Here is a 26,317-nt window from a genome sequence, read left to right as displayed (position 1 = left end):
AGTAGTTACATATATTTTTAGAAAATGTCCAATTCTAATATATCCATTTCAGATGCAATCATTCAGTTCTATTAGGCCTGACTCTTTTTGAGATATTTGGTTTCATGTGGAGTAGATCAAAATCTGACAGGTTGCCTCGTGCAGCCACCACAACAAAAGGGATTTTGGAAAAAGCTGTAAAAGCCAAAACCAGACCCTGCCCCCCCCCACCCCACAGGAGATGGCTTTATCAACATGTATCTTTTCCCATACTTTTTGGGAGTGTCTCTTTTTCAAGGGGAATGCTTACTTAATTCACAACTTCCAATTAATGCTTAGAACTCCTAAGTCATTCATGGTAAAAGTAAAATGCAGCCAGTTTTCTACAGTGCATATAGAGGACTTTTCTCAGTCAATTGTTTCCTACTTAGCAGCACCAGGGGTAGAAAATGTCTGTTCCAGCATCCAAATTTGGCCCTTCCAGCCCCAGAATGGCCTTCTGAGATTTCTCAGGGATCACACTCCATTCTTTTGAACTTGCCTTTCATCCCCCAAACACTTTTTTTTTTTTTTTTGGTGCTTTCTCACCTTAAACAACCTTTGCATAACTCATGGTCTGCTTAACGCTTGCATAATCCATGGTCTAACACTCACTCACTGTGTTCACATACTGTAAGATCAGAACCCCTGAATGCAGATTAGATATGCAACATGGCAATTGTGGACACCAGGGCTTCTCATGGTTAACTAAGCTTAATCTTAAATAACCCCTGATGAGCCACAGTGTAGCACCCAAATCAGGACAAAGTCTCCTTGATGAATATATACTTCACAAAACATAGTTACTACCTGCTTGGTTGCTCTGTACTACCTACAACTTCCATCCAAACAGACCTGACTGGGTGACAAAAACATGAGTAGGTCAGTCTTCCCCCGAGGAGTGCTTTCCATGGGAAAAGACAAATGGGAGTTGAAGTCCGGTGTATCTGGTTGGTGGGGAAGGAATCCACAGTAACCACAAGGCTGAAATAACAGAAGTTACCAGAAAGTACTTGGGAGCAATGGAAAGCAGTCAGAACACACCAGTTAACGAATAAACAGTCTCTCTGTCACTTGGCCTACTGGCTGTTCCAATGGACACACGTCCCCAGGGGACAAGGTAGCACACACCACGTGGGAAGGTAAGGACAGGGAGAGAGAACTGCCATTTCAATATAAGTTTGGTGCATGTGAAACGATGTTCTCAATTGGTAAAGTGATATTAAGAGAGCTTGGCAGCACTTGCAAGAAGTGCCCTCTTCCTTTTCCAGCAAATATTGTCAGGTACCATTAATCGGAGCCATGTGTTAATAATTAAGGCAGCATAACCCCTTTTCTTCTTATATAGCCAGTCTTTTCACTTGCTTTACTGCAGACTTGTGTATTAACAAGTAAAAAAGGGAAGTGTATGAAATGAGCACTGCAGCTGAAGCATGAGCAAGAAATCAATATTACTATAAATGTCAAAATAGATAAATAAGCTCTATAGTCCCTACATTGTTAAAGCAATGGGAACTGGTAGAACCAGGACAAGGGCCAAGCATATAAAAGAATAGACAGGACTATATTCTGACAGCGGCACAAGCTACTTTAACAGTCTAGACAGCACATTAGCCAATAAAATAGCCTTCTTCTCCCCACCTCCCATACTTTCAATACCTACCTTTACCTTCTGCCTGTTCTCATTTTTGTCATTCATGGTGATGAAAGAGACAATAAAATATATAGTTTCTGGATAACTAAAGAAAAAAAATGAGATGAAAGGTAATAAAAATTGTATTTTGCCAACAGAGCTTTCACTTGGAGTCCTGTGCTGAGCAGGGGTTGAACCCAATAGACTTATGCCCCCCCCCCCATGGCTCTATGGATCTGTGAAGGTGGCCCTATGGTCCCTGCACAGCTTTTAGAGGGGTCACAGGATCTTTTGGAGTCCCAGCTCTGAGACCAGAGAGTACCTCAAATATTTGAGTTGGGACTCTATGCTTTGAACATGCTACCCTGCCTGCACACAGCAGACATGGAAAGAACTGCTCTTGCTGTGTCATATTGGTTGCAAAAGGGAGACAGTGTTTAGTGGGCATTCCTGGGGCAAGGAAAAGAGGAGATTTTCAGTACCAAGATGCATGATATCCTGGTGGCATGAGTTGGACAGCCAAAATCAGTGATCTGGCCACTCTGCAGGGTGGGAGCAGCACCCTGAAGACCTTTGCATCCACAAAGTCATGTCCAACCCTTCACAACCTCATGGGCAACATTCCTTCGGGCTCTCCTGTCCTCCACCATCCTTCAGAGTCCACCCAAGCCCACACCCACCGCCCCAGTGACTCCATCTAGCCACCTCAATCTCTGCCGTCCCCTTCTTCTTTTGCCTTCAATCATTCCCAACATCAGGGTCTTCTCCAGTGAGTCCTTCTTTCCCATTAGGTGGCCAAAGTATTTGAGTTTCATCTTCAGTATCTGGTCTTCTAAAGAGCAGTCAAGGTTGACTTCCTTTGATTTCTTTGCAGTCCAAGGGACTCTCAGGAGTATTCTCCAACACCACAATTTAAAGGCATCAGTTCTCTGGCGCTCAGATTTCCTTATGGTCCAACTCTCACAGCCATATATTGCAACTGGGAAAACCATATCTTTAACTATATGAACCTTTGCTGGCAGGTGATGCCTTTGCTTTTCAGAATGCTGTCTAGATTTGCCTTAGCTTTCCTCCCAAGGAATAACCATCTTTTAGTTTCTTGGCTACAGTCACTGTCTGCAGTGATCTTGGAGCCCAAGAAAATAAAATCTGTCACTTCCTCCATTTTCCCCCCATCTATTTGCCAGGAAGTGAGAGGACCGGATGCCATGATCTTAAGTTTTCTTAATGTTGAGTTTCAAGCCAACTTTTGCACTCTCCTCTTTCACTCTCATCAAGAGGTTCTTTAGTTCCTCTTCACTTTTTGCCATTAAAGTAGTATTGTCTGCATATCTGAGGTTGATATTTTGTTCAGCAATCTTAATTCCTACTTGTGATTCATCTAGTCTGGCCTTTCATATGATGTGCTCTACATATAAGTTAAATAGGCAGGGTGACAATATACAGCCTTGCTGTACTCCTTTCTCAATTTTGAACCAATCAGTAGTTCCATGTCCAGTTCTCACTGTTTCTTCTTGACCCACACAGAGGTTTCTCAAGGGACAAATAAGATGGTCTGGTACTCCCATCTCTTTAAGAACTTGTCATGGTTTGTTGTGATTGGTTGGTAGGTTGAACATTCTTTGGCATTGCCCTTCTTTGGGATTGGAATGTAAACTGACCTTTTCCAATCCTATGGCCACTGCTGAGTTTTCCAAATTTGCTGGCATATTGAGTATAGCACTTTTACTGCATTGTCTTTTAAGATTTTGAATAGCTCAGCTGAAATGCTGTCACCTCCACTAGCTTTGTTGTTGCTCAGACTTCCTAAGGCCCATTTGACTTCACACTCCAGGATGTCTGGCTCGAGGTCAGTGACCACCCCATCGTGGTTATCAGGGACTTTAAGCTCTTTCTTGTATAGTTCTTCTGTACTGGGGTTCTACGTAGATGAAAAAAAGCAATTGGGAAATTACAGTTATGGAATAAGAGTGGATAACTGAAGGAATCAGAAAGAAGAGAGAGAAAGGTTCTGCTGGTTGGAGTGTGGTATTAAAGAAGAGCTAAGAGAAAGCAAGGAGAAAGTGAATAGTTTAGGCCTAACAATTATCCTATTCCTCCTCTATGGAATAACCATATGTAGCTGGGGACCAGATGGCTCTGTTCTGCCAGAAGGTTTTTCCAGGAGGTTACACAAGTGGGCAGCAAATACCCAGAGAATCTGTCTCAGCAGTCAGGTGATCTTTAGGAGTCAGATGATGTATGGGCATATCAATACAATTGACTCAAACAGGTGGAATTTAATCCCCTCTGAAAAAGCAGGGAATGGTTCTGTTAGGAACATAACTGGAATTGCCAAGATTTGTTGGGAGGAGGCCATGACATTAGTTAAAATGCTGAAGAGATTTAATGAACAATACTGGCTGGGGCATGCTGGGAGTTGTAAGCCTTTTGTCTATCAAAACTTGCATACAAGTGCAGAGCCTCAGTAGATGGAATATACTTAGGGGGCAATCAAATACATTTTTTGCTGGGGTGGGTGGTGGGGAGTCCTATGTTCAAGCTGGATTCTATAGAGGAAGAGTCACATGATATTGCAAATATATATTGGCTACTGGACCACCCCAAAGACTTCCAGAAAACAAATCAGTCTAAGCTTTATAGAGTTCAGCAAAGCCTTTGACTGTGCAGATCACAAGAAGCTACGGATGGTCCTGAAAGAAATGGGGATGCTTCTGTATTTGATTGTCCTAATGAGTAACCTGTATCATGGAAAAGAAGTTACACTGAGGACAGAATACAGAGAAACAGAATGGTTTCCCATAGGCAAAGGTGTTCAAAGGTGTGTTTTAACCAGTACACTGAACATCTCATAAGGAAAACTGGATTAGACTGCAAGATGGCAGAAGAAACTTTTCTAATTTAAGACATGCAGATGATGCCATACTGCTGGCAGAAAGCAGCATGACTTGAAAGGAATCCTGATGAAAGTGAAAGAAGAAAGTACAAAAGCCAGACTGCCACTGAATATTAAGAAAATAAAAATAATGTCCACAGAAGAACTACAGAATTTTACTGTTAATAATGAAGAAACTGAAGTTGTGAAAGATTTCACATGCCTTGGCTCAGTCCTCAATTCAAAGGGAGACAGCAGTCAAGAAATTCGAAGAAGATTGAGACTTGGAAGGGCAGCAATGAAGGAACTAGGAAATATCACCAAGGATGTTTTACAGGAGACCAAGGTACTATATTCCCAATCACAATCTATGAGGCAGTGAAGAAAACTGAAAGGCAGGAGATGAAAGGGAAGACCAAATGTGAGATGGAGTGAATCCATAAAGGAAGCCATAGCCTTGATATTGGAAGAGCTGAAAGGAACTGTCACACAGGGCATTTTGGAGGGCTTTCATTCATAGGTCAACTTGAGGGTAGGTAAGAAAACAAACAGTCCTACAGTTACCAGCATGTCCCAGCCAGCATGTAGGACTTATCTCCAACTAAACATGGATACTATTGCCCCTTAGTTTCAATCCTGTACATACTTTCTGGGAGTAAACCTCATTGATCTCAGTGGGCCTTCCTGGGACTAGATCTCAATGACCCTAATGGGACCCACTTCTACGGAGGCAAACATATAAACGTGTCTATATTGTGTGTGTGTAGCATTTCACCGCTGATTACTGTCATTCATGCTCAAGAAATACGGTGTCGTCTGGGTTTATAAAACCTGCTGCCTCAGGTGTATGTGAAAACATCATCCACTACATCCATCTTCCACGCCCTAATCAGGTCAGCCCTCTAAAGAGTTTTACATTAATTACCCAGTCCGATTTCCAGTCCTATGAACTGTTCTGATGCACGAGAACTGGACCTGCAGCTCTATCACAGGCGATTCTACTCCGGAGCAAACTCCAGTGAGTTCGATGGCGTGCACTCAGGCTGACCTCTCGCCCTTGGGGCTTTAAAAAAGAAGACACATCTCAGTTGGATCCCGTGGGGACATTTCTTTCCTTTTTAAACGCTTCACGGAGTGGGGATGCAATTGCGGGGTGGGGGAAACGGGTGGTGATGATGGGGATCCTCCTCCAGCGCAATTTCTCCGGAGTGAAGGCAAAAAAAAAAAAAAAAAAGTGGGGGGAGCAGCCGCAACCGTGACTATCCGATTAGTTTGAGTCTTGGACTGTAGTTTCCCAGCGCGATTGTATAGTAGACAACTCAGAAGTGCGCGCGCGCGCGCGTCGGTGGAAGAAGAGCTTGTGCCGTTTATTCCCAGGTAAGTGGTTCCAGGATCCCACCCCCTTCGGGAGCGTGCATGACCAGCGAGACTTCTCCGACACCGAATCCCGACCCAAGGCTTTCCCTTTGCTTCCGGGGCTGCTCCGCTGCGAAAAGCCAGCCCACGAGAGGTGGAGCCACGTGGAGGCGGCGCACTGGGGCCAGGCCGCCGCAACCGTAACGCCTGGAGCCAATGCAGGCGCCCGCGCTCCCCCGCTGGTCTCGGGCGTCCGCGGCAGCTGCTTGCTCGCCTGCCCGCCCAGCCAGGACGGCGCGTCCATGAACTGCGAGGTACGCGGCTTCCTTCTCCTGGTTCTCCTCGATTGCTCGGTGAAACAGGCTTTCCTTCGGTCCGCTGGGCCTTCCTTTTCTACGCGCGTCCTTCGCATGCATTCCGTAGTAAGCGTGAATTTCTGAAAGTGCCAGGGTTGCAGTTTGCCCAGAAACGATAAAACCCGACCACGTGTTCAGAGGCACGGGCCTACTTTAGTTTTTCAGTTCATTTATTATTTCACATGACCCCATTCTATAGGTTGTGGGGCTGTAGCCCTACATACACCCTGCCTTGGGTCTGTCCTGTGGAGAACTGAACCAGGAAAGCACATGCCAATAGTGCTTGAGCTTCCCTTAATGTGAACTTGCAATGTTGCGAAAGACTTTTCCCCCACCATTGCACTATTTAATGCAAATGACCCATATGCTGCTCTCATGCCAACAGTGAAACATGAACATGTTTTCATAAAGGTATTTCTTGTACATACTTAGAGAATAAGTGTCTTATTTTGTGTCTGGCCAGGAAGGGTGTGCACTATAGAACTTTTCTCTCTCTCAGCAGTTGTGCAGTTGGTTTCTTGCCGCTTTTTGCAACTTTGCAATAGACACTTTGTAGTATAAAGTTTATACCTATTGTTGAGAAACCTGGTTCAACAAACTGATGTTAGTGGAACTTGCTTCCAAGTAGGAATCAGTGTCATGTTTTATCTGATGATATTTGGATGGGCCTTGTTTGCATTATGGGGTATTTTGATGGCATGAACCAGGTGATAAAATCTTCTGATCACTAAAACTGTTAGTGGCAGCATACACAGATCCGGAGCCACAAATGGGTTGGGAGAAGCAAAAACTAAGGATGGCGACAAAACTGCATTCTCAGAGGAGGGGTCACTGGGAGTTGGAGAGAGAAAAACTTCTCCAACTCTTCATTGATTTCTGGGGCTTGGTCCTTTGGCACTATGACTAATGGAAGAACAGCAGTGAAACTGAGTGAAGCAGCCCAGCTTTGGAAGCAGCAGGAGAGTTCTTGTGGTAGCAGCTTGCAGAGAGTAGCTACCTGTGGGCCACAAGGTTTTACACCTGTGGTTTAGTGTAATGAGAGCAAATTGCATGCTCTTCCTTTCCTCTTTTCTGCAAGGTGCCTCCTGGGAGGAGTTTGGAAGCTTTTGCATCTGTTGTATATTAATTTCAGTTTTACTGTGCCATCTGAACTCACTGTGGTTGATCTGAAATGGAAACAAACATGTCCAGTCTTTCTATGGCGAAAATGCTTAAGTTCAAGGCTTGCTTCCATCTTGTTCTTACCATGGCAAACTAAGGCTTAGTGCAGCCAGCAGACAATGCAAGACAGGAGAGAGGGAGATCCTGTCGTATTGAGAATTGCAAGGGAATGGACCTCTTGTAGTCAGTGTAATTCCTGGGCTAGATTTATGGACTTAGGTTATTATTTTTGTTTGGTGGTTATATTGAACATACAACCTATTAAATTGCAGTCTGCCCTAGGGCAGGGTGCATTCAGTGTTTTAAGTAGGAGCCCCAGTGGTTGCCGGTTCAAATCTGTACAACGGGGTGAGTTCCCGTTGCTCCATCCCAGCTCCTGCCAACCTTGCAGTTCGAAAGCATGCAAATGCAAGTAGATAAAAAGGTACCACTTCGGTGGGCAGGTAACAGCGTTCCGTGCACTTCCGTGTTTAGTCATGCTGGCCACATGACCACGGAGACTGTCTGCGGACAAACGCTGGCTTCCTTGGCCAGGAAACGGAGATGAGCACCGCCCCCTAGAGTCAGGCATGACTGGACTTAATGTCAAGGGGAAACCTTTACCTTTACCCAGTGGTTAAGTGCTTCCACACTGAACATTACAAATACCATCATGCAGTGCATCTTGTTGACAAATGCACCTGTTGTATACATTTGCCCAATTTCAATATGGAATTGACAATTCTAGATAGTATCTGATCCTTCATTCTGAACCATCAGATTCTCTAACTGTATTCATTCCTCTGACCCATTAATAAGTGCAGAATGAATGTGGATCATTTCCCCACTTTTCAGACAAGGAGTGGAGACCCAGGATTGTTCCATTGGTCCCTGATGAACAGAGACACAAAGTGAGGCCTTCTAAGTTCACTGCTAGACTGTTTTCACTCTGCTTGGTCTTCAGTTTCCTTCGTCTTGTCTGCCCTCTACTCAAATGAATCTGTTTTCATAGTGCATAGGGTAGATTGCATATTTGTGTGCTCACTCAAGTGTCAACAGGCAATAGCTATTAATGACAAGTTAACATGTAGTATTAAGGTGAAAAAAGGGCTGCCAACAAGAATAATTTTAATGACATTTGGGGGTCTCTCATTGAACATATTTTAATAAAGGGGGAAGGTAGAAACCTTTGTATGATTCAGTGCAATTTTGAATGAGGAAGGGGTCATCCTGACTTATCTTATGCACACTTCGAGGAGAAGTCCTATTGAATCCAGTGGAACTTATGAGTAAACATCCATACAGTTTGACTTAGGTCATTTGATGTTTTGGCTTTAAGCAAGCTACTGACTCAGCCTCAGTTGCTCCTTTGTAATAAGGTGAGTACTAACACAGGACCTGTCATATAGATCTCTGAGTTACTGAGAGTCAAATGAAGTGACTTTTTTTTTAAAAAAAAAGATTTATTATTGTTTTATACTAATTAACAAACCTAACAGAGGAAACAACAACAACAAAAAAATCAGTCATTAAAATAATCAGACCTACTGGGTCAGGCCCTGATATTTTTTTCTTTTTATGGTAATCCATAAACATATTTAAATCTAGTTCCATTTCTCTAGCCAATAATAAAAGAAATTCCAAGCTTGATAGAAATCTATATCTTCTTTCTCCTTCAGAGACAAAGTCAATTTAAAATCAGTTCGTCGGTAGGTGGCTCTTCACTCTTCCAGTGTTGGGCAAATGCAATCCTCGCCACAGTAGTTACATGCAGAATCAAATACATTGCTTGGTTACCAACATCATCAGGTACAATGCCTACTAAGAAAACCATATGAAGTGGCTTTTAAGAAAAGGACTGATATATTACTGTTGTTCTCTCCCCTTCTTCTGAAGAACTCAAGAATGACTTGCATATGCATTTACTGTAGAGATTGAAGTTTTATTACCAGTCTGATGAGCTCTTTACAAACAGGTGGTAGTGTTGTACTTTGCAAGAAGTGCCGAATTAGCTGGCGTCCGCACAGAGACCATATCTGTGCCCCAACAGATAACATCTCTGCAGCTGTGGGAAGAAATTGTGAAGAGACATTCGAGGTACTGTGACTTTTGCCTATTTAACAAACAGCTTTTCTACCCCAACACTCTTAAAGTGCAATGCTGCTGAGTTCAAAGGGGTTGGGTTTACTCCTGGTCACATATGCATAGGATTGGAGCCCTAACGTCACACTGTCTTGCCAGATTCTAGCATGACCAAGAAACTAATGGGATCAGTGTTATAAGTAAGCCTGCAAAGTTAATAGTCTGTAGTATAGCCTGTAAGATAGATGTCCTATGGTGGGCATCCTCAATATTCCTAAATCCCCAAACTTAGAGGCATATGATCATGCAGGGCAGAATGCGAGGAGCGGCAGAGGCAGCCTTTGCCTCCCTGGCCTTCTGCCTTGAAGGGTTTTTTGCCCACCCACTAAAGGCATTTCAAAGGGGATGGGAAGGAGGCTGGCAGAGGCTCAGGATAGATGTTGACCTGCCCCTGCAGTCTTTTCCCCTCCCTGCCCATTGAACATCACCTTTTCTCCCTCTCCGAGGCTGAGTTCCTGACTTTGGAGGGCAGCCATGCATGGTCCTTTCCATGCTAGCTGTGGTGGGGAAGCAGGACTGGAACTCCAGTTCCCCCCGCCCCCCGAGGTTGGATCACTGTCTCCATACTCAGCTCAGGGAATCTGAACTATCTTGTGGCTCCTCAGGTGTTGCCTGGCACCATAGGATTGCTCCCTATTTTTTTAAGTCTTCTGCTCGGGGATCCATTCCTACCCGTCTCTCTTCCTTTCCTGCTGCAGCAGGTTCAGAAACTATGTGGGCAGGCAGAGGAGAGAGACCCCACCCTCTTTTGCTACCAGCCTGCTTGCTTTCTCAAGTTTTCAAAGTGCCTGTAGGCACTTTGAAAACTTATTGACAGGTTTCAGTAACTGATTTAAAATTTGGGCTATCATATGCAGCTTCATCCAGCTTTTGCAGGAGGTGGGCCCTGGGTGTGCTTGTGAAATAGTGTTAGCAAACAAAACATTAATCTTTAACCTGATGTTGTTCTTTCAGACTTGCTGCTATCCAGGATCAAGTAGTCTTTGCTGTGCGGCAGGAATACGTAGTTCTGGGGGATCAGCCGCTGGTCCTCCACTCGGGGGATGAAGTGGCTGTTATCCCACCTATTAGCGGAGGTTAACTCTGGGAAGACATCCCCAGGTATGTGATGCCTTGGTCCAAAGGAATCGATACTGAATAGCACTGAAAGCCAGAGGAGCGCTTACATCCATATACGCCCGCCCGCCCCTTGAGATCTGTGGGAGAGGCCCTTCTCCGGGAACCCTCCGTGAAAGAAATTAGGAGGGTAGGTACTCGGAGGAGGGCTTTCTCTGGTGGCGCCCAATCTATGGAATGCACTCCCCAGAGAGGTCCACCTGGCGCCGTCGTTATTTGTTTTTCGGCGCCAGGCGAAGACCTTTTTATTCAAACGTCATTTTAATTGTTAATATTATTTGCTTATTTTATCTGGCCAGGGCGACTTATTTTATATTGTTATTTCTTGTATTTTAATTTTATGTTGTGAGCCACCCCGAGGCTTCGGCGAATGGGGCGGCATAGAAATGTTTTAATAAATAAATAAATAAAATAATGGCAAACTGTGTACTTGGTGTTGGAACAACTGCAAAGCTGTTTGCCTGCTCAAATACAGGAAATGTGTCCTGGGGCAATAGTTAAAAATAAGTTAGAACTGACCATTGTCCTGGGACAGGAGAGCAGAAGGGAATCATACTGTGGTTTCTGCCATCAGCCAAGAAATGGGGGCCTTTGGGGTCCTGAACCCCAGTTTCTCAGGAATGATAGCTAAACTAGGGGACGAGCAACCCAGCTCATCTGTTGGCCAAAGACAGAGCGGCTGGAGGGAGTTTTCCTCTTCTCCCTGCCAGAAAGAACTCAGCTCCCACTGACTCTTGCCCTGGGGCTTGCTGGAGGAAGGGGAAAGAACACGTTGTTGGTCAAAGGAACAGGAGTGACCACGTGGGATTGAAACAAAAGACCAGCCAGGGAAAATCTACCTGGCCCGTGTTTATTTAAGCACCCACTTCTGCTTTGGCCTTGAAAAAGTGATCTCTCACCTGTTCCTTTTTTCCTTCATTCCTCTTCCTGTCTGTTTATTGTCACTTTAGTTTGTAAGCCTGATATCAGGTCCGCCCCCCCCACCCTCGCCAGCCTTTTTTGAATTGTTGCCAGCCAGTTTGAGAGACTAATGGTCTGAAAAGGAGGAGAAAAATGATGACTTATTTTTTATCAAGTTTATATACTGCCTGGTAACCAAAGCGTTCTGGGTAGTTTACAAGATTGCCAGCAATAAGAAATTGGTTGCTCTCAACCCTTCCTTTGCCCCTATCTCCACCACACACCAGGCCACTTGAAAGTCACTGATGGTCTTGATGGACTGCTTAAAGCTCAAAGTAAAAGCTGCAGTGGATAAGTAGCTCTACTAACAAAGAAGATACCACTATTTTCTGAGAAATTCCCTTTAATTGGGGAGCTGTGGTTATAGGAAGCTTGGCCAGGCCTTATCAATTGAAGCTTTTTCCATGCTTTCCACCCAATGTCTGAGGAGAGGCATTGAACCCTTTTCAACGTGATGACCCAGTTCAGTTTGGGAGGCATTCTCTGTGGTGGCCTTCCAGCTGTGAGCAGGGGCCAAAGGCAAATGGGGTTAATGGAAAACACCAGTGTATTTTACCTTAACGCTCACCCTGTCAGTAACTAGCCCTTAGGAGAGGTATGCCAACCTTTTCAGTGTGGGGAAAACTACACATGTGCTGGAAATCATGAAATGATCAGTGGGAGAAGGTGGTGGGATCCATGAGGGAGCGCATGGTCATCCGGGCAAGCCGAGTGACTCGGATGTTTGAAGTTAGGCACTCCTGTTCTGGGGGCAGATGTGAGGCCTACACAAATCCCTCTCACATATTGAACACATGTGTAAGAGGCTTGTGTCAGGTAGCTCCATTCATGGTCTAGCCACTGGCTGTGTCTCCTTCAGGCCGGACATTTAGTGAAGGGGCCTGGCGTTTGTGCAGATAGTATTTGTCTCGGACTTTTTCAGGAGGGGAGAACTCCTCGGGCAATCTGCAGGGGTCCTCCTGCCCAGCACGGGCACACTTGCTGCAGTTTCCTCTCGTGTTTTCCATAAATGAGGGGGTTGTTTAAACCCTACTGGATGATTTTAACAAGTTGCAGCCCATCTCAATTTTATTTTGCCAGGTTTAAGCATATTACCTGAGGGTTGTTTGGCATGCTTAGAAGCTGCCTTTTTAAATGGCTCCTTTTGTTGGAAGCTGTAGTATACTGCCTACAATTAATGGAATAGAAGGGCTAGAAACTGAAATACGTAGTATGGACTGAATTTAGAGATAAAGATCTCTGCATTCAATTGCAGAATCCATAGTGCCCAAGAATAGTTGTATTTCTGTACAACAAATGCTGTTTCTAAAGGCAGTCAAAAAGCCTAAAGTGTGGTGTGTAAGCAGATGTGTAACCTACTTTATTTAGTTACTTATTACATTTTTATGCCACCCCATAGTCTGAAGGCTTTCTTGATGGGGTGGCCATATTCATGGAATGAGCATGTTGATTGTCATCATGGATGTTACATTGGAAAATCTCATCCCCAGGGCACATTTTTTTCTTGTACTGGTACCCTCCAGATGTGTAGGGCTACAGCGTCTACTATTCCCAGCCAGGGTGGCTCTTGGATGAGGAATGTAGTCTAACACATCAGGAAGACACTGGCTTGGAGACAGCTGCCCTTGCAGTACAGGTAGCATCTTGCAAATGATCCTATTAACTGGAATAGTAATTTTGTCACAACTTAATTCTAGAAAAATCATGAATGAAGGTGAGGAAGAGCCCAAGGACTTTTTTCAGCTGAACGATGAGAAGCTTTCGGCAGATGACATTTCATCACGGGTGATCTCTCCCTGCTGTGGGGCTGTGTCTTTGTTTGTAGGTAGGCTGGATGAACAGTAAGTTGTTTTTGACAATCCCAGTCTATATACAGAGGAAGCGGGCCAAGTGTGCATCCATGGGGTAGACAGAAGGAGGCACATGGTTGGAGTGGGACAAACCCAGAGCAGAAGAGAAACATGAACTTCAGTTGTGTCCTCAGCAGAATTGTAAACCTCGAGGTTCAGAGTAGTTTCTGGAAAACCAGAGGTAGACTGGATTCTGGGATCATGCATGGTGTGGCATTGCCAGGTGATGCGCATTGCCAGGTGTCTTTGCCTTGCTGCTCCATTATCGGAGGCAGCATATCTGCATGCGCCAGTTGATGAAGAGCTTGGGCAGGTGAAGCTCTTCTATCCATGCAGCTGGTTTGCCACCACATGAATCGAGTGCTGGACTAGATGGCCTGTTGGTCGATATAGCGCTGCTTTTCTTATGCTCTTAGGATGAATGAGAGAAATGCATGTATATGTGCACATACAGAAGGCTTAAGCATTGAGCACAGCTGCAGAAACCCATGATGCTGTGTGCCACTAGCCAATTCTATCTAGCATGTGGCTGAGTACTTCCCACACTTGTGTCACAGTTATGGTAGCCAACGGTGCTGTGCCTTACCACATATCCCAATTTCACCGCATCTACAGATGTGTCTTCACAGCCTCTCTTCCTCTGCAAAAATCTTGTATTCTATAGCATCTTTTCTGTGTAGTTGAAGCACATTGTGGGTTTCAGCGCATGTGGTTAGCATACTCATGATAGCCTTGTGGATGGCCCATCTGTCAATTTCAGATTCACACAGTTTATCTTTTTCCTTAACCATAAGTTTGTTTTTGCTTGTTGCTGCACCTGATTATTTTTATTTATTTAAAACTTTTCTATGCCGTCCCCACATGCCTCGGCATCTCGGGACGGCTTACAGTCAGAATTACGTATTCTGATTATGAGTCCTAATCTCTGGAAGTAAGTGGGATATAAATAAATATAATAATATTCTATCCCCCAAATTGCTGTAGCAAAATTTGCATGCAGTTTCATAATATTTCTTATAAAATACACAATTTAGTGCATTCTTGGTTTTAGTAGGCACATATTTTCCCAAATACTTTATTCTAAAATAATGCATTTTCACGTGTACATTTTCCTAATATATACATATGTGTGTGCACTTCAATATGTACATTATTTCTCCATGTTATCTTAACAGTGCTGTGGTTGACAGTCATTGGCTGGCCCAAAGTGACCTTCTTGACCCTGTGGAACTAGAACCTGGCTCTCCCAAGCCCAAGTGCAACACTATCCACTAATCCAGTGTTTTTCAACTTATTTGAAGAACTGTTCTCTGTGTGGAAAATCAGTGCGGAAACCATTAATAAATATGTATCATTTAATACATTTTATTTGAACAAAATGTTACAACTAATGTTGCAATGATAAACTATTTATAAATGTATTAATGAACCTATTTATAACTTAGTAACTAAATAATACTCAACTTACTGAATACATGCTAAATTTCAGTATAACATCACTAACAATACAAAAAAAAATTATACTTCATTTTAATGACTTGAATGTGCTTGTCTTTTGCCACAAAGAAAATCAAAATTTGGTCTTATGGATGTCAGTGTTGCAAGCACATTTCTTATTCTGCATCCCTTTTATTCCTGTATAAAACCTGTGCGATCATTATTCTGTGCAATCTGAATCTACTGCAATGAAACCACTTTGGCTTTATAATGAATTAATCTGCTTTTAAGGTTAAAGGTTCTGAATCAAAATGAATGAAGATCTTTCCTTGTCACAAACGTCTCTCTTTTAAATGAAGCTCTACAATTTCACTGTAGTCACAGGCATAAGACGCTGGGTAATTCTCATGGACACGCGGTTTGCATTCCACACAGTTTGCAGTGCAAGTTTCAGTGCTCAAGTGTCTGCCAGTTTGCATATAGAGGGAGTGCAGATCTTTTTTCAAGCTGAATTCCACTTTGGAGAAGCTCCGAGGGATCACACTGGGTGGTGGGTCTGATGGAATGTGTCCTTTTGTTTCAGGCACTACCAGGAATCATTCTGAGGGGAAAAAAGTCATTAAATTAGAATATGAAGCATATGCACCCATGGCAGAAGCGGAATTAAAGAAAATATGCACAGACATTAGATCCAAATGGCCCTCAGTAAAACATATAGCAATATATCACAGACTGGGGTACGTATGGACAAAAGACATATGCGCTTCCTGTGGCATGTGCTTGGTTTACTTGGCTTTTCTTTTCAAGGAAGTGGGCCTGCCTTTGGGATGAGGAACTGCCTCATGTCGGATTGTTTTCTGCTGTAATTAGCAGAAATGTTTGCCCATCACCTGCTATCTTATTAAACTTATCTAAACAGCAGAGTATTTAATGTTCATGTGCCTTTGAATCCTGTTATGTCCATCTAGTGCCGATTATTTTGTCACCGGTGTAAGTGGCCCTTTCTCTCTACTGTGGGGAAAAGGAAGGGGCACAACCCACAACTGTAGGCCACCTTTTGACTGTGATCCGTGTACCTCTGATGCAACAGGGTATCCTGGGATGGAGTCTGGGACCTTTTGCCTGTAAAGGATGCTCTCCTATGAAAGATGAGGAATGGATGGGACACACAGTTGCAGGTGCTAAGAGAGGGAGGAGACAAAAATGTGGGAAGGCAAAGAGAAACAGGCCCTCAGTTTGGAGGAAGACTGAAGTCTGAGTTAGGCCTGCAAATGACCACTCACTGGCTGCTTGGAACACAAGCTTGTGTTCCAGCAACATCTGCAGGTACATAGGTTCACGATCTCTGAACGAAATAAGATGACATTCTTGGTTATATACATTGCAGTCTGCTGGAACCTTTTAGGCTAGGGTACGACAACAGTTTAGTTCAGTGGAGGTGTGGGAAGTGCAGTCTTCCTTGCTATGTTGCTTGAAGGCAGAGCTGTCCCAGGCCGCCTAGGCTTTTGCTGATATCTCCCATTTGTCCACCTCTGTCCATTACTGACATACCCTGTTGTTGCAAGTTCTCCATCTCCAGTTGTTCTTAATCTGTTTTGCTGTGGAATTGTACTTTTCCAAGAGGGACATACAGCTTCTGTCTGTTCTAAGATTCCTTGAGCATGGCTTGTTTTTGCATGCCTTGTGTCTTCCTCTTAGGAGAAAGACCTTTATTTAGCCCTCTAAAGATCAATCTAATGTGGATAAAAGCAAGAGCTGATGCTACTTTTCGCTTCTTCTGTAGTTCAGTTCCGGTTAGCGAAGCAAGCGTGATGGTCGCAATCTCTTCGCCTCACAGAGCAGAATCTCTTGAGGCAGTGCAGTATTGCATCAATACTTTGAAAGCAACTGTCCCTATATGGAAAAAGGTATGTGTGACTCCAGGCAAGGAAGAAAGGAAGGAAGGAAGCACAATAATGCACAATTCTGCCTTGCATGCTTTCCAGAGACAAGGGACCTTTTTTTGACGCTCTTGTCCATACATGTATGTCTGACAGTAAGCAGGGAAAAGTCTGATTTTGGTCCACCCCCCCCCCCCCCCCCCCCACCTGCACTCTTGAGATCTCTCCCCTTGACGTGGCAAAATGTACCATCTTTGACCATGCTTTGGCACTCACCTTGTTCACTGGGACATTTGCTGGTTTTAATACTGAACCCAATAGATATTTCTGTTTTAATTATTGTAATGAACTGTTGACACCAGCATGTGATTCTGTGAAGAAATATTTTAAAGAATAGTAACAAAGGCAAATTTGCTAGGCTGTTCTATACATGTACATAGGTGCCTAGTGAATTTCACTGCAGCATTTTTTAAAGTGTACTACAAAGACATACCTCATTAATTTGATTCAGGCAATTGCTTAACGTAAAGTTGTGAAACAGATCCTTCTGTGGTCAAAGCTGTGATTGAGTGGAGCTTCTTCGTGGTGTCCAGGGGAACTCTCACATTCTACTAGTCCTCAGGTTTATTTCCCAGAGGACACAGGGCTATTTAGAATTTTTACTTTCAATTGAGAGCCTTGGATATATACAACCCGTTGTTATCCCCTGACCTTGCGTGCAAATTACTTGTTTAAAATTGCTTCCCTGAAGTTTGCCTTGGATGTTTTATGCTTTATTGGAATACCAGAATTGACAGTGTGTGGTGAAAAATGTGTGAGAGCCAGCATGGTGCTGTGGTTAAGAGGAGGGGTCTGGGACTCAGACCATCTGGGTTCTAGTCCCCGCTTAGCCATGGGGCCAACTGGGTGACTTTGGGCCAGCCACAGATTCTCATCCCGACCTACATCACAGGGTTGTGGTGGAGATAAAATTGAGAAGAGCGGGAGGAGAATGATGTAAGCTGCTTTAAGGTCTTTAAAGAAGAAAAGGTGGGATATAAATTTAATAAATGAGTAAATTTGCTGCATTCTGTATACTGGACAAAATAGTTTCCTCTTGGTTGTTCACACTGAATAAACTGTTCTTCAGTATAACTTGCATAGTTCTCATCCACAGTGCTTCTTGCTTGCAGGAGGTCTATGAAGAGGAATCGTCTTGGAAAGAAAACAAGGAGTGCTTTTGGGCCAAGACAGAAAAATAGAACTCTCATAACATGTTCTCTGAAACTGCCTGTCTGTTTTATAATAATACAGAAGACATTTAGATTTTGGTCAGGTGTCTGATTAATCATATTAAATATATGATGCATTGCAAAGTAGCTAGTTGTTTAGGACTTGAGGTCATATTCTCTCTCCTCTTCCCTCCCCTCATGAGCATATCAGAAACAAGAAGCTCCTGTAAACTTTGATCCTCCATATTCTAAAGATTATGTTGAAAATCACCTCTCCTTTCAGCATCTGTGATATTCCTTGTCAATGAAAAATGTAGGAAATTCTTAATTGTTTCCTATTTGATCTTTTATGTTCTTGCAATATACAGTGGTACCTCAGCTCACGAATGCTTCAATTCATGACCAAATCGGGTTGTGAACAGGAAATTCGGAAAAAATTTGCCTCAGTTCACGAACTCCGCATCAGGTGACGACCACAATCGCGGAAATCTTCCCTGCTTGCACTTGCAGACAGACCTGCCGTCACTTGCTGTGAAGCTTGCTGAATAATGGCTCCAAAGAAAGTGCAGAGCAAGAATATTAAAAAGGTTTCGAGGAAAATAACCATTGAATTGAAGAAGGAAATAGTAGAAAAGCATGAGCGTGGTATCCGTGTGACTGATCTGGCCTTTGAGTACAAGATGGCGAAGTCGACAATCTCAACTATTTTAAAGAGTAAAGATGCCATCAAAGGAGCTGATGTGGCAAAAGGAGTAACGCTGTTTAGCAAGCAGAGGACTCAAGTGCTGGAAGAGGTGGAGAAACTTTTGTTAGTGTGGTTGAATGAGAAACAGCTGGCAGGTGATAGTGTTACTGAAGCTATGATCTGTGAAAAAGCCAGGAAATTGCACAGTGATTTACTGCAAAAAGATCCCTCTACGAGTGCAGCAAGGGTTGAATTTAAAGCCAGTAGAGGGTGGTTTGATAATTTCCGAAAGAGAAGTGGCCTCCACAGTGCGGTAAGACATGGTGAGGCTTCCAGTTCTGACAAGGCCGCTGCAGAAGCCTTCAAGAAAGAATTTGCGGAATTCCTGAAAGCAGAAGGATTTGTCGCTCAACAAGTGTTCAACTGCGATGAAACAGGGCTCTTCTGGAAAAAGATGCCGAACAGAACCTACATCACACAGGAGGAAATGGCACTGCCGGGGCACAAGCCCATGAAGGACAGATTGACCCTTTTGCTTTGTGCGAACGCAAGCGCCGATCTGAAGATTAAGCCACTACTGGTGTACCATTCCCAGACCCCTCGTGCATTCAAGGAACAGAATGTGAACAAGGCCAGACTGCCTGTCATGTGGAGGGCCAATGCGAGGGCTTGGGTCACAAGGCAGTTGTTCATGGAATGGCTGTATGAGGTGTTCGCACCCACCGTTAAGAAATATCTTTCTGACAACCAACTGCCTGAAAGGTGCCTCCTTCTGATGGACAATGTCCCGGCACACCCTCCAGCCTTGGTGGATGATATGGACACTGAGTATGACTTCATAAAGGTCAAGTTCCTCCCCTCCCACATGACCCCTCTTCTGAAGCCCATGGACCAGCAAGTGACCTGCAACTTCAAGAAGCTGTACACAAAGGCGCTCTTCAGCAGGTGTTTTAATGTCACTGAAGAGACGTCCTTGACTCTGGAAGAGTTCTGGAAGGAACATTTCAATGTCCTCCACTGCATCAACTTCATTGACAAAGCCTGGGAAGATGTCACGTACTGGACCTTAAACTCAGCCTGGAGGAAACTGTGGCCAGAATGTGTCACTGAATGTGTCACTGAGTTCAACTTTGAAGGGTCTGACGCACAGATAGTGGAGGAGATTGTGTCCCTGGGCAAGAGTATGGGTCTGGACGTCAATGGTGCAGACATAGAGGAGCTTATTAAGGACCATAAGGAGGAGCTGACGGCAGAAGAACTTGCTGAACTCCAGAGTGAGCAGCAGAAGGCACTTGCTGAGGAGCATTCCACTGAGGAAGAGGAAGGCAGGGAGGTTAGCAGTGATGTGATACAATCCATTATGAAAAAATGGAATGAGTGCCAGGATTTCTTTGAGAAGCACCACCCCAACATAACTGTAACAAACACAGTGTTGAATCTGATGAACGATAACGTGGTCTCTCATTTCTGGAGGGTCATGCAGCGCAGGAAAAAACAAGTGGCTTCAGACAGATTTTTTGCCAAAATTGACCCTGCAGCTAAGAGACAGAAGAGAGGAAACCCCTGAAAGAGATCTCCCCAGTGTCCTTATGGAGGGGGACTCTCCTTCAAAACAACCTACCCCCATCTAGGTTAGTGTTCTCTTAACATACTGTACTTTGTTACTTTGTTGTTCTTTGTTACTTTCTTTCAAATCTTGTGATTAAAAAAATATTTACAGAATGGATTAACCTTATTTACATTGAACTTTATGGGGAAATGTGACTTGGTTCACGACCAATTCTGGTTGCAACCAGAATCGTGGAGTGGATTAAGTTTGTGAACTGAGGTACCACTGTATGGGTTTTTTTGGTTATGGTAGCCTTTGCAAGGCAAATTACTTTTTGTCATTCATGCAGGCACAGTGAGCACATTCACACCTCATGAAAAGCAACACCGTGTGGTTACTGTGGGTTGTGCGTCTTTACCTTGGTCTAACAGATAGATGATCAAGTGGTTATTACGTCCCAGCTATTTAACACGTCACCTTGCTTAGTTCTACTGTTGGCCCATATTCCGTTGGTGTTTATTCTCAAGATATTTTGCTCCTTGCCCCTTCCTGATTGGTCTGTACAGTTCCTCGGGCTTTTCCTGTCCCCCTTATCCTTTTTCCCCATGCTCCTCAGCCAGAACAGCTTTTTAATAAATGGATCTTTATTATTTATTTAATGGTTCATATGCCACTACAGTAGCCCATATCTGGGCTCTTTGCACAGCTCACAATATAAAACTACATACAATTTTAAAATAAGTCACATTAAATCAACATGTTCAAAACATAATAACAAAACATAGTCCAAACATTAAAAAATGTGTAAAATTACAATTACAAAATTACAATTAAATGAAGCAATTTAAAATAAAATTGAATAAAACCAACATGGGTCAATTTTGGAACTGGATAGCCATTAAAATTCATTGTTAAAATAACTGGAGAAAAGGTGAGTCTGCCTGCTGCTGAAATGCTAACAGCATCGGTGCCAGGCACACCTCTCTGCCAAGCCTATTCCAGAGAAGACCCTTCTAGGCAGTATCCCTCTCACCTCTCTAGGGGATGGCTCCCCAGGAAGGACTTCCTGGCTCAATCTTAAGGATAGGGACATACAGGAGAAGATGATCCTTTAGGTACTCAGGACCCAAGCTGTTTATATGTAAGTACAAGCATTTCAAATCAGGCCCAGACTTCCACTGGTAGCCATTGTAGTTGCTATAGAACTGGTTTAATATGGACTTGCAGACTAGTCCTTGTCAACTTTCCCTTGGCCCTATTTCGAACCAGCTGGAGTGTCTTCAAAGGCACCCCCATGTAAAGAGCGTTACAATACTCCAGTTGGGATGTTACCAGGGTTTGTGTGATTGTGGCTAGGCTTTGTCTGTGGAAAGATGGCCATAATGGGTATATTAGCTGCAGTTGGAGGAAGGTGCTGCTGGCCACCACATGGGCTCAGGTGGGAGTTTTGGATCCAGGATCACCCCCAAATTGCAGACCTTGTGCTTTAGTGGGAGCAGGACCCCAGCCAGGACAGGGCAGAGGCATTCAACCCATCCAAGTGACCCCCAACCAACAGTACTTCTGTCTTGTCTGGATTGAGTCTCAGTTTATTGGTCTTCATCCAGGCCATTATGGAGCTCGGGCACCAGGTTCAGATCACACACCTTCCCATAGAAATAATCTTTCCCTGCTGTGATTATTGTCTACATTGAAGCATCCTTACCCACATCCCCTCTTATCCTAGCCGTTCGTTCTTCATGGAAGATCTACTGAGGTGTGACTTCATGGAGGCACCACAGACGTATCAAATAAGACTTTACTTCTCCATGCATTTATGCCCTCAGATAGCCTGTGTGTGGACATACTTTACCCTCCGTCTTGCACACCAGTATTCACTTGTTTTTTATGAATATTCTTCCCACACCTTAATAATAAGGCATGGAAGCATCTCTCTTTTTCAGTGCACCAGACATTCATTCTCATTCCCAGAGATGGCACATTCTGGAATCCATCCATATTGGCTTATATCTACCTGTCCTCCTTTTAGCATCTAAACTGCCCTGGAGTTCTATTTTCTGTCCCTCATGCATTTCCTGTTTCACTGATAATACATTTCTTGTACATTACTATCAATTTATATCCCACCCTTTATTCCTTTTGTGAGAACTCAAGGTAACCTACACAATTCTCTTCTAGTTTATTTGTTATCCTCAGAAGAACAGCAACATCCTTGTGAGTAGATTAGACTGAGATTGAGTGACTGCCTCATAGTCACCAGTGACCTTCAGGGCTAAGCGAGGACTGGAACCTAATATTCCCAGTCCAATACTGTAAACATGCCATGCCAGCTCTCCCTTTCACCCATACCTGCTTTGTATGTCTTCCCTATAGACTTCATTTCCCTCATTCTTCAGTGCTCAATCCCACACGCTGGCTTCTCTTACCCTTCACCTGTTCTTGTCCCTTCTCATCCCTTTGGAGGAGCATGAAGGGCAGCCTTCCTTTCCCCTCCCTTTCCTGAAAATACCCATAGGTTTCAGATGTCATAAGAAACCATAGTAGTAAGCAGGAACCATAGGAGGGGAATGGTTCTTTATAGTTTCTAAAGGCTAAATGTGCCATGCTGAAATACCACAACTGGGTTCAGATGACATCACAACGTAAGAAACTCGCTGTAGCTTGTTGTGTTGCATGAACCCAGTCAGTAGTTCTATTTAGGTGTCATGAACGGCCATGGCTTACCATGACAACAGGCCACTCTCCCTCTTGACTCATGCAATCCCCTCTTCCCCTTCTAATACAGTCACAAGGAGAAGAAGGACATGTTTCAGAATAACCACAGTTGAGTATGTCATCTAAACCATACACCAAGCTTAACTGTAATGATAGTTTGGTAGAAACTACCCGGTGCCACACCCATAGTTCGTAGTTGTGTTTCAGACAAGCTTGTTAGGAATAACCACAGTTTGCTGGATCAGGATGACATGACAAACAGCATCTAATAAAAACTAGAAGTGTGTCCGGCATATGTGTTGGTGAGTGTGTGAGCCTGCAACCACGATAAACCATAGTTTATGATGACATCCAAATGCAGGCAGTGTGAACATGAATAACCGTGAATGCATGTATATATATATTTAAAAATCCAGCTTTAGCACATTCTTAATTGCTAGGAAACTGATACTGCCCTGTATCCTTGAGTGGTATCACATTTTTTTTTCATTACGTAAGCATTCCCATTTTCCTTGGCTGTTCAGTTTCATGGTCATGTAGTTCAAGTGAAGTGTTTGAAGCACATGCAAGACACGGTTCTGTGCAGGCTTAGAAGAAAAGCCAACAACTCCATTGGGTTGTGCCCTTTAGCAGTGTATAAAGTCTTATCATTGTGCTGTTTCACTAGGCTGATTGTTCATTTCTAGAACTTCTAAGAGAAGTTTAAATTTTGTTTTTATCCCTGTAAGGTTCTAATTTAGTAACAGTTTAGGCATGTTTAATGCTAAGAGTTTTCCGCTCAGAGGTTTTTGTGTTTGCCACTAGCAAGTGGAGGCTTTGTGAAGACAATCATTTTTCTAAATAGTCAAGTCTTTAATGCTGTGCAGTTGGAAACACATTGGTTTTTAGTACATTTTTATTCCAGTCACCTGGAAATAATTCTAAGTCAAATATTTTGGTACTATAGTAGTATATTCAGAAGATATTTTCTGGTGGTTAACCCGCATAAATATAATTTCAGTATTACTGTGGGATTGCTCACTGGCCGGAGAGATCCTATGAGACCTAGACAGTGGCCATGGAATCATTCAGATTCCCAGGTATGAGGTCAGGACAGAAACTGGGATCCATGCTTGGACCTCCTGCCCACCTCACAGCTGGCATGAAAAGAACAGCAGTGGCTACGTCTCTGAGACCATCAGAGCAAACCTGGAGAAGGGCTGAGAGAGGGAAGAAGCTTGGCGCTCCAGCCATCTTCCCATCCCAAGGGCCCCAGTTTGACAACTGAAATCAACCATCGAGCTCACCTGCAGGGTGGGAAGAATGGGGTGATGAAGATAGAGTCTGTACTTCTCTCACCCTGCCAAGGATGCCTGTAAGTCTCCGAATTCAGGGGCTGGTGGGCATTGAATTGGGCATTACATAATTAAAATTAATTATAGGTATTTTACACTGACAGCGCAAACCCATTTTTGAGTAACGGTATATTAGCAATAACGGTGGAACTTTCAGACTCCATTAGAGCATGGAAGCTGCCACAACAATATGCTGGGCTGAAAACAAGGGAATAGCTTCAGGGAAAAGAGTTTTACTTTTTTGCCATATACAGGATACTTTAAAGCTGTGACAGACTTGCAGTCTTAGAGGTACTGCAAATTCAAAATTATCAGTCAGTGGGAAAAGCTAAAGAATAAAATAGTTTGACAAATGCTGTTTCAGGCAAAATTAATCAAGTGCCTTCAGTAGGGTTTGAAGACTTACATGATCATGCGTTCATATATTTTGACGGGGTTCTGTGTAAATTTATAATGCTAGAAGAATGTTGATATAAAAAGCTATTGCCTTTTAAAGAAATTGTTTATTTTGTTTACATACAGCACTTATATTTACTTCAGGCAATACTGAGCCTTCATTAAGAGCTGATTATTAAATGATCTGTATTTTGTTAGAAGACTGCAACATGCTGTAATTTTTAATGGATACACCAAACAGTTTATGTACTCTTACAAAACAAGAGAAGGGCAAGAGAAGCTTGATCCAACTTAATCATGCTTAGAATCGAGATATTGAGTAGACTTACTGAAATAAATGAGACATTGACTTGATCCACTTTCAGTGTTTTAAGTATGAGTAAGGCAGGATCGAACTCTGTATATAGTTTAAAATAGATAGAAAATCTTGCTCGGATTCAGGATCTGCTTGGATAATGAGGGTTCTTGTGGGAGGCTTCTCTGCTATTTCTGCCCTGTTGCTCTGGTTTGCCTTTCACTTGTTTTCCTACCTCCCATTTTCTTTTCTTGCCCTCAGCCAGAAAAAAATCTGTGAAAGATGCAAGGTGCCCATTCTTGCATTAAAGCAGTAAGTAAAGTGGAAAATAAAAAGAACTCCAAACATAGCTGCTGAAAGGTTCTGATGTGCAAACATTTATGGGAAGTTGAAAAAGTTCCCAAAGTTCTCATTTAAACTTGAATAGTGCAGAAAGATCTAGAACTGAAGTTGCACGGTGAGTCTTTTTGAAGAGCATCATAAAAAACATTTTTTGGTTCTTTACTGTGCATTTGTATTAGCGAGGAGACTGCTATGAAAACCTACAGGCTTTCCATATTTACTAAAAAAAAAAGTAAAGCTGACTTTTTGTTTCATTTGTAAAAGTTAACTGTAAATTGTTTCTGTTTTCATGGAAACAAACACCCATTATGTTTTCCTAATGTTTGAATACAGCTCTTCCAATAATAAATGTTGCAATAAACATGTTTTAATTGCATTGCATACTTTCCCACAGATTTCCTTTTTATGCACATTTTACTCATAAAATACATTCCCCAGCAAAATGGCGAGAAGCACTCTAATCACAGGAAAATAAGAGTACAGGATCCACCCACACTGAACAGGTGTGTAGAAAATGAATTTTGCACTCAGCATAAGAAATCTACACTAGGCTTGTTTCAAATGTACTCAAGCTCAGTCTTTATTTAAAAACACCCAATTCAGTACATCTGTTGTTGTTCTAACATTCTGTAAAACAAAGTGCAAATATACATACATGAAGGCAAAACAGTTTACACCTGAACATAAAAAAGGAAAGATTGTTGTATCTAAAGATAGTGAAAATGTACACTCAGATGGGGAAGGGAGAGGGGATGGGTACCCAACCATCCCGCAATGGGGGTGTTCAGTTCCCAGGTTTGAAATGTTTTGCCTCTAGGGCCAATATTAGTTCACTGGTACTGGTATGTTAACTAGGATTAAAGAATGCAAGAGTCCAATGGCTGGGTTTGAAGCTGCCCCAAGCTTGGATAACATTGGTCAAACATAATTCTCTCTAACAAATGGATAAGGACATAAAAAGGGGGGTAGAATTGAAGGAGCTAATCATAAAACCCATCCCTACTCCCTCAACACCACAATCCTGTAT

General features: G+C 43.1%; 3 protein-coding genes and 1 long non-coding RNA gene across 6 annotated transcripts; 3 read left to right on the top strand and 1 right to left on the bottom strand.

The window, feature by feature from the left end:
- Nucleotides 1–228: 228 nt before the first annotated feature.
- Nucleotides 229–5,951, bottom strand: LOC123031645. Its single transcript, XR_006416346.1, has 3 exons — nucleotides 5,452–5,951; nucleotides 1,682–1,757; nucleotides 229–1,002 (listed from the first exon to the last, which is right to left on the bottom strand). It is a non-coding gene; the product is annotated as an uncharacterized LOC123031645 (long non-coding RNA).
- A 118-nt stretch (nucleotides 5,952–6,069) lies between these two features.
- LOC123031456 (molybdopterin synthase sulfur carrier subunit-like) lies at nucleotides 6,070–18,073 on the top strand. 3 transcript variants are annotated; one of them, XM_044446459.1, is made up of 5 exons: nucleotides 6,070–6,196; nucleotides 9,354–9,475; nucleotides 10,475–10,621; nucleotides 13,294–13,421; nucleotides 14,622–15,158. In XM_044446459.1, the coding sequence occupies exons 1-3, from the start codon at nucleotides 6,185–6,187 to the stop codon at nucleotides 10,599–10,601; spliced, it is 261 nt and encodes an 86-aa protein (XP_044302394.1). In that variant the 5' UTR covers nucleotides 6,070–6,184; the 3' UTR covers nucleotides 10,602–10,621; nucleotides 13,294–13,421; nucleotides 14,622–15,158. The 3 variants fall into 3 exon arrangements, with proteins under 3 accessions (XP_044302394.1, XP_044302393.1, XP_044302395.1); XM_044446458.1 differs by lacking the exon at nucleotides 14,622–15,158 and adding an exon at nucleotides 17,936–18,073 and having other exon boundaries at nucleotides 6,093–6,196; XM_044446460.1 differs by having other exon boundaries at nucleotides 6,093–6,196; nucleotides 13,294–13,437.
- Nucleotides 13,300–18,073, top strand: LOC123031455 (molybdopterin synthase catalytic subunit-like). Its single transcript, XM_044446457.1, has 4 exons — nucleotides 13,300–13,421; nucleotides 15,467–15,620; nucleotides 16,667–16,790; nucleotides 17,936–18,073. The coding sequence occupies exons 1-4, from the start codon at nucleotides 13,301–13,303 to the stop codon at nucleotides 18,002–18,004; spliced, it is 468 nt and encodes a 155-aa protein (XP_044302392.1). The 5' UTR covers nucleotide 13,300; the 3' UTR covers nucleotides 18,005–18,073.
- A 347-nt stretch (nucleotides 18,074–18,420) lies between these two features.
- Nucleotides 18,421–25,671, top strand: LOC123031454 (tigger transposable element-derived protein 1-like). Its single transcript, XM_044446456.1, has 2 exons — nucleotides 18,421–18,717; nucleotides 18,748–25,671. The coding sequence occupies exons 1-2, from the start codon at nucleotides 18,523–18,525 to the stop codon at nucleotides 20,224–20,226; spliced, it is 1,674 nt and encodes a 557-aa protein (XP_044302391.1). The 5' UTR covers nucleotides 18,421–18,522; the 3' UTR covers nucleotides 20,227–25,671.
- The last annotated feature ends 646 nt before the right edge of the window (nucleotides 25,672–26,317 follow it).

Source organism: Varanus komodoensis, unplaced genomic scaffold (genome assembly GCF_004798865.1).
Source record: "Varanus komodoensis strain SLA01 unplaced genomic scaffold, ASM479886v1 scaffold5, whole genome shotgun sequence".
NCBI classification, from domain to species: Eukaryota; Metazoa; Chordata; class Lepidosauria; order Squamata; family Varanidae; genus Varanus; species Varanus komodoensis.
Note: the sequence above shows the minus strand (reverse complement) of the source record. Positions and strands in the feature narration are given on the sequence as shown.

Excerpts from the sequence above, each read along its gene's own strand:
- LOC123031456 (XM_044446458.1), top strand. Across the intron at positions 9,476-10,474 it reads ATTGTGAAGAGACATTCGAG|ACTTGCTGCTATCCAGGATC; the intron begins GTACTGTGACTT and ends TTGTTCTTTCAG.
- LOC123031455 (XM_044446457.1), top strand. The coding sequence starts at position 13,301 with ATGAATGAAGGTGAGGAAGAGCCCAAGGACTTTTTTCAGCTGAACGAT. Across the intron at positions 13,422-15,466 it reads GGCTGTGTCTTTGTTTGTAG|GCACTACCAGGAATCATTCT; the intron begins GTAGGCTGGATG and ends CTTTTGTTTCAG. Across the intron at positions 15,621-16,666 it reads GCAATATATCACAGACTGGG|TTCAGTTCCGGTTAGCGAAG; the intron begins GTACGTATGGAC and ends CTTCTTCTGTAG.
- LOC123031454 (XM_044446456.1), top strand. The coding sequence starts at position 18,523 with ATGGCTCCAAAGAAAGTGCAGAGCAAGAATATTAAAAAGGTTTCGAGG. Across the intron at positions 18,718-18,747 it reads CCATCAAAGGAGCTGATGTG|AGGACTCAAGTGCTGGAAGA; the intron begins GCAAAAGGAGTA and ends TTTAGCAAGCAG.